Genomic DNA, 6,633 nt, shown 5'->3' with positions numbered 1-6,633 from the left:
TAGCTTATTAATTTTCATGTTTTTTAATATTCTAATATTTGGCTTTAGCTGCATCCTTTTTTTTTTTTTTTTAGTTTATTTGTTTAATTTTTTTTTTTTTAGCAATCTCTACACCCAATGTGGGGCCTCGAATTCATGACCCCAGATCACGAGTTGCTCACGCCACCAACTGAGCCAGCCAGGCGCCCCCCCCACCATGTGTTCATATGTAGTATTTTCATTATCATTCTGTTCAAAGTCTGTCCATTATAATCAATTCTTTAACCATTGGTTATTTTAAAATGTAGTTTTTAATATCCAAACATAGGCACTTTAAAACATGTTAATATATTTATAAATATTAGGTATATATAAACATTAATATTATAATTTAATGTGTAAATATTATATATTAATAAAGCTATACAAGCTTTCTTTTGGGTTGGGTTTTCATGGAATACTATTTTTCATGCTCTTTACTTTTAACTATTCCAAATTCTTAATTTTAGATGTCTCTTGTAAACAGCATTTAGTCCGATTTCAGTTTTTTATTAATTCTGAAAACTCATCTTTTAACTGGAACATTCAGTCCATTTACATTTAACACAAATCCTGATATGTTTAGGTTTAAATCTACCATTTAATGAGGTATTTTGTACCTGTCCTATCGACTCTATATTACTTTTTCTCCTCTTCTTGCATTCTTCATGCATTGCTTGTTTTGTTTTTTTAAGATTTATTTATTTGACAGAGATAGAGACAGCCAGCGAGAGAGGGAACACAAGCAGGGGGAGTGGGAGAGGAAGAAGCAGGCTCATAGCGGAGGAGCCTGATGTGGGGCTCGATCCCATAACGCCAGGATCACGCCCTGAGCCGAAGGCAGACGCCTAACCGCTGTGCCACCCAGGCGCCCCTGCATTGCTTGTTTTTATTAGTCTATTTTTTCTCTCTTATAGCTTAGAAATTATACTTCTAATTGTTCCCCTAGATAGTAAATATGCATACATTGTATCAAACAATGTTTATTGGTACTGTGAGCAGACCACATGAGAGTTTGCCGACCTGATGCGAAGCAAGCCAATAAAAACTGGCACCAAGCTTTTGCAGTGAGGAGAGATTTACTGGTGTGGTGCCACCCAGGAGAATCAGGAGCTAATGGTGCAAAGTCCCAAACTCCCCAATGGCTTGCAAGCAGGGGTTTTTAAAAGGTGGAAATTCAGGGTAAGGGTCTTGGATCATGCTGAGTAATTCAAGATTGGGTCAGCTCTATTCCCTTTCTTGACCATCCCGTCCCTTCTGGCATGTTCCTGTCTGATTTCAGTGTAGCTGTTGTGCAGCTGTCGCTCTGCTTCAGGGCCCCGGAACTGGAAACCACCCTGGGCAGACTGCATTAGTGACGTCATCTCTAGAGTACAAAGGCAGAAGTTCTACATCCTGTGGCTACTGCTAAGCTGCAAATTATTGTGTTTTCTTGCAAACACTGCAGGTTAGATTTGTTATCTTAGGCAGAACAGCATCCCACAGGCTTATCAAGAGGCAACTTGCTGGTATTTCCTGAGGCAATTTTATAAGCTCCTTTAACAGTAGCTAGGGGCCCTGTGACTCTGGTCAGAAGCTGCTCAGAGCCCTATGTCTAAATTGGGTCTGCAGGGGCTTGCATCCCCACCGTCAGTACTTTCATCTTCTTCCTAGACAACACAAAGTACTTAACAACAGTTCAATTCCATTTGCCACCCTCCTAATCTTTGATATTTCTTATTCTTCACTTAATTAAAACCAAGTAAGATGTTACTGTTTTTGTGCAGTCTCAATTTCATCCACACATTTACATTTTCATTACTCTTGATTTCTTTCTGCACATCCGACCTTCCATCTAAGAGAATGTCCCCTCTCACAGAGGAATCCACTGTAGTATTTCCCGTGGTGCAGGGCTTCTGGAGACAAAATTCTTTGTCTTTATCGCATCTTCATTTTTAGGACTCCTGAATTTCCAGCCAATTGCTCTGTTGTTGTTGTTTGTTTGTTTGTTTGTTTGTTTAAGATTTTTTATTTATTTATTCGACAGAGAGAGAGACAGCCAGCGAGAGAGGGAACACAAGCAGGGGAAGTGGGAGAGGAAGAAGCAGGCTCATAGCAGAGGAGCCTGATGTGGGGCTCGATCCCACAATGCCGGGATCACGCCCTGAGCCGAAGGCAGACGCTTAACCGCTGTGCCACCCAGGCGCCCCCTGCTCTGTTGTTTTTGACAATGGTCTGATGCACAAATTGTTCCACAATCTAATCCAATTAAATTTGGGCTCCTTTCCGGGAGTAGTTTTTGAACTCAGTGTTTGAGGTTTGTTCTGACCCCAGAAGGGATCTTCTTACCTGTCTCTTTCCTTGGTTCTGTCTAGTCTATTACCATTTACCTTATATCTTCATGAAGTTTACCTTATATCTTCATGAAGTTACCAACCTCCTCTTAATTGCTACCCACAAAACGTCCACTGATTTTGAGTGTCCTCACACTCTGTTTCAAATAAAGTCAGTTCTGGGAAGCGCTTCTGGGCTCCTGTGTTCTGAAGGCCTGTCTCTCTCCCAGGACAAGATCTTCAGAGCTGGACGGAACAGTGGCTTGCTGATCTCTGAGTGCTTTCAGAGCAGATGCAATGTGGAGCATTAGCCTCCGGTCTTACTGACTTGCCCCTCCTAGCATATAACCTCTATCTCACCAGTGAGCTGGGGTTGGGGGAGACCAGGGCCCCAGTATTTCCAGTATGCCATGCCAGAAACGAGGGCAGAGTGGAAGAAGGGGGCTCCTGACCTTTACTTATACCACACTTGTCTGGAATTTAGTATCTGCAACACGTTGTCACTAAAAAGGAATGCAAAATGCTGGTGGTCTGCCCCTCCTGGGAAGATGCCTTAGCCTCTGAGTGGGATCTGGGGAGAGAGGGAACCCTGTGCAGTTTCCATAGCATGAAGCCAGGAGTGAGGAGGGAGGGAGCAGGCTGTGCGTCCAATGCCACCGACTCTCACTATTCTTAGTGAGTTTTATGAGATTTTCTTGAATAAATATTTCTTCATTGGCTGCATGCCCTTAGGACAATTTCCAGAGACCTTAAACGTTTCTGTCTTTGCAATGGTCACAAGTTGTGCTTGTTTCACTAGGGAATGGGTTCACAGAGCCCTCATGCTGCCTTTCCAGAAATGGAACCCCAAGGAAGCTTTTGAATTCTACCAATCCTCTAGACCCACCTTAGAGCCACTGAATCAGAGCCTGGAAGAGTGAGGCTGGCAGATTGAACGGCAGGGGTCTGTGTGTTTTGAGAGCTCCATGGTTGTGATAGACAGGTTTGAGAACCACTGGCCCAGAGCTCCGTGTGCATTAGCTGGGCCAGGTAGACCAGAAGGAGAAGGGAAAGGACCCTGAGTGCCGGAGTGTTTTCTGTGTTCTTGGCACTCCCATTACATCATTTTTAATTCTGTCAGACACGGCCGATGGGGCTAATGTTAAGCTGACCCTCTAGCGGTTATGGCTCATTCATTCTGATTGGTGCTCACACTGTAACAGTTATTAAATATTTTGAAATTCCTCTATGCTTGTAAGATGAGAAAAAAAAAAGCCACTAACCTGAGTTTCAGAGAGATGAAGTTATTTGCCCAAAGTTCAACCAGTGAGAAGGGTTGAATTAAACCAGAAGTTCAATTCTGGCCCTTTGTTTGCTCTAAAACCCTGCTGTCGTGAACTTTTACAGGCTGGTATCTGAGACATAGCCCTTAAAGTCTGCTCTTCTTGGTGACCCCAAGATACCCTCAGGAGTTATTTGGCCTGTAAGAAGAAAGTCATGGAGTCCCTTGAAGAACTATCAGAGGAAGAGACTCCCAGAGAACCCAGAAGTTCCTCCTCCCCGTCCTGGAAGCTCACAGCCAAGGAGATTCTGGCCACCAAGACGCAAAACTACTTTGCTCAGACTAAAAGAACTAAGAACATCTTGATGCAAGTTGCCTTCTCCATTGGGCTAGGCAGCATATGGCGTTTCCCCTACCTGTGTCATCGGAACGGAGGAGGTAAGGCCAGGGGCCTGGATCCTGAGTTTCAGGAAGGAGCGTTAAGGCTTGGAGCCCAGACTCCTGGGTCCTGGGGGAGGAGAGAACTGGAGGTTTACCCAGACTTGTAGGGGGTGAAGAGGAGGGGGGCCAGGACTCCTGGCTGCCTGAGCACAGCTCCTGGCCCCCTTCTTCAGGCAGCTTTATCCTGATGTACTTCTTCATGCTCCTCTTGTTCGGGATTCCCCTCTTGTACATGGAGATGATCATGGGGCATTGGCTGCGTGTGAACAACATCCGGGTCTGGAAGCAGCTCATCCCCTGGCTGGGCGGCATAGGATACGCTAGCATATTGGTGAATGAAGGGCCCAGCCAAGAGGCATCCCGACTCAACCCTGTGGCCTCCAGGTCCCCCGTCTCTGTCCGTCCTGCCCCTCAGGCCCCCCGTGTCCCCGTAGGTGTGCATCCTGATGAGCTTGCATAACAGCGTCATCATCACCTGGAGCATTTCCTACCTGGGCAACTCCTTTGATAACTCCCTGCCCTGGAACCAGTGCCCGCTGGTGAAGACCATCAATGTCACTGGTGAGGAGAGGGAGGGAGAAGGCCAGCAGGGCCACGGGAGGCAAGGGCACCAAGGAGCAAGAGACAGGGAGTGAGAGCCCAAGGAGAGGAAGCAAAGAGCAGGGGCAAGACACCACGGGAGGTGGTGCCTAAGCACCTGCGTCCCCCCCAGACCTCGCTTGCCTTCGGACTGTGAGCCACCAGTACTTCTGGTACCACACCACCCTGAGTGCCTCAGGCCACATTGAGGAAGGGGTCGAGGACCTCGTCCTGCACCTCACCCTGGGCATCTTCGCAGCCTGGTGCCTCCTCTTCTTAACCATGATCACAAAGCTAAAGACTTCAATGACGGTAAGCCACCCCGACCACGGACCCCTCTCCCCCTTCGTGTTCGCAAATCCAAATATTCTCAGGCGTCCCGCCCGACACCATCCCACTCCTTCCTACTGACCTCTCTTCTCTAATCCCTGTGACCCTCTCCCACTGCTAGAGGACAGGCTCCGCCATCCAGGGGTCCTGAGGAAGGTGCTATAATCTCCCCAGGCTGTGGCGTCAACCACTGTCACAAGGAACTGCTCCCCTCCCACCCATGGCAGCAATGAGGGCCTTGTATTGACGCAGCACCCTCTTCACCATCCCTCACCCCCAAGTGACAGCAGTGGAGACTTTCTAGGGCAGACCACAGCCTCTCTCCCAAGCCTTGCCTCCTGCACCTGCCTACATGTTGACGGCGCCCGTTAATCCCTGAAAGAACTGACTGCCACTGATTCCTCTCCAGAGTTTCCCATTTATTTTATCCCAATCCATACTTCCAGTCCCTGCCCCCGGCACCTGGATCCTATTCTCCTTACAAGTGTGTGTGTGTCAGGTCATTTTGGTTAACTTTACCTGCAACTTCTGGCCCCTGCATCTACTCACGCAATCACCCTATGCGTCCCTAGAGGCCCACCTCACCATCTCTCCACAGCCTCCAAGATAAACCACTTACACAAAAGCAGATTATACTAAAAGCTTAGTAGTAGGGGCACACTGAAAGAGGGAGGCTTGTCCTCCTATCCCAGAGCAAAAAGAACCAGAAATACTTTAAAATTCCTATTGACCATGTTACTTCCTCCCAAAGTCTCTTCTCAGTTGCTGTTCCTCCCCCTTCATGATGTTGTTCCATACAGCCTTAACTCATGCACAGACCATAAAACCCAGGCCTATGAATTAATAATGTCCAACTGCCCTACCATTTAAAAACCATCTTTACTTGGGGTCTCACCCCTCACCTCTGAGCAGCTTATTGGTGGATGTTCCCCCCAAACAACATTGTTGTCTCCCTAGAATAATCCTCCTACAGCTCCCTCATGTTCCACCCAGGCCACTTTATTTATTTTTTTTTAAGATTTTATTTATTTATTCGACAGAGATAGAGACAGCCAGCGAGAGAGGGAACACAAGCAGGGGGAGTGGGAGAGGAAGAAGCAGGCTCATAGCAGAAGAGCCTGATGTGGGGCTCGATCCCATAACGCCGGGATCACTCCCTGAGCCGAAGGCAGACGCTTAACCACTGTGCCACCCAGGCGCCCCCCACCCAGGCCACTTTAACCCAGCTCATCCCCATCTCTCTACTCCTGCTGACCTGTGTTCCCTGTTAATGCTTGCCTCTGCCTCCCCCTCCTCCCCACTCCTCCTGACTTCTGGTTTCTGTCCTGACCCACCTGGCCAGATCCTGATTTTCACAGTATTCCTCCCCTGCATCCTCCTCCTCTGCTTCCTCATCCGAGGTCTCTTCTTGGAGGGCGCAATCACCAGCCTCAGACGTATGGTGACCACAGAGGTGAGGTTCTGGGGACTCCAAACCATCTGCCTCCCCCAACTTCCCAGTCCTTCTCTGACTCTCCTTCTCCGACATCTTCCTTTCTGCCTCCAGCCTGCCCCTCATTCCTCTGCTCTTCACCCCAGTTCATCCCTCTTCCAGATCACCGATGGGTCCACTCTCAAGCTCACCCCTAAATGTCTCTCTCTCATCCCCATCCACAGCTCTCAGCCTGGGCCTCCTTGGACCTGTGGCGTCAG

At 48.0% G+C, this 6,633-nt stretch overlaps 1 protein-coding gene across 1 annotated transcript; it reads left to right on the top strand.

The window, feature by feature from the left end:
• The first annotated feature begins 4,388 nt into the window (after positions 1 to 4,388).
• On the top strand, positions 4,389 to 5,090 carry LOC121103521 (sodium-dependent neutral amino acid transporter SLC6A17-like). The gene is made up of 2 exons (XM_040634287.1): positions 4,389 to 4,593; positions 4,745 to 5,090. Exons 1-2 carry the CDS (start codon positions 4,479 to 4,481, stop codon positions 5,020 to 5,022), a joined length of 393 nt encoding a protein of 130 aa, XP_040490221.1. The 5' UTR covers positions 4,389 to 4,478; the 3' UTR covers positions 5,023 to 5,090.
• Positions 5,091 to 6,633: the final 1,543 nt, after the last annotated feature.

This window comes from Ursus maritimus, unplaced genomic scaffold (assembly GCF_017311325.1).
Source record: "Ursus maritimus isolate PB19 unplaced genomic scaffold, ASM1731132v1 scaffold_19, whole genome shotgun sequence".
Taxonomy (NCBI): Eukaryota; Metazoa; Chordata; class Mammalia; order Carnivora; family Ursidae; genus Ursus; species Ursus maritimus.
The sequence above is the reverse complement of the archived record's forward strand: the minus strand, read 5'-3'. Positions and strand labels throughout refer to the sequence as shown.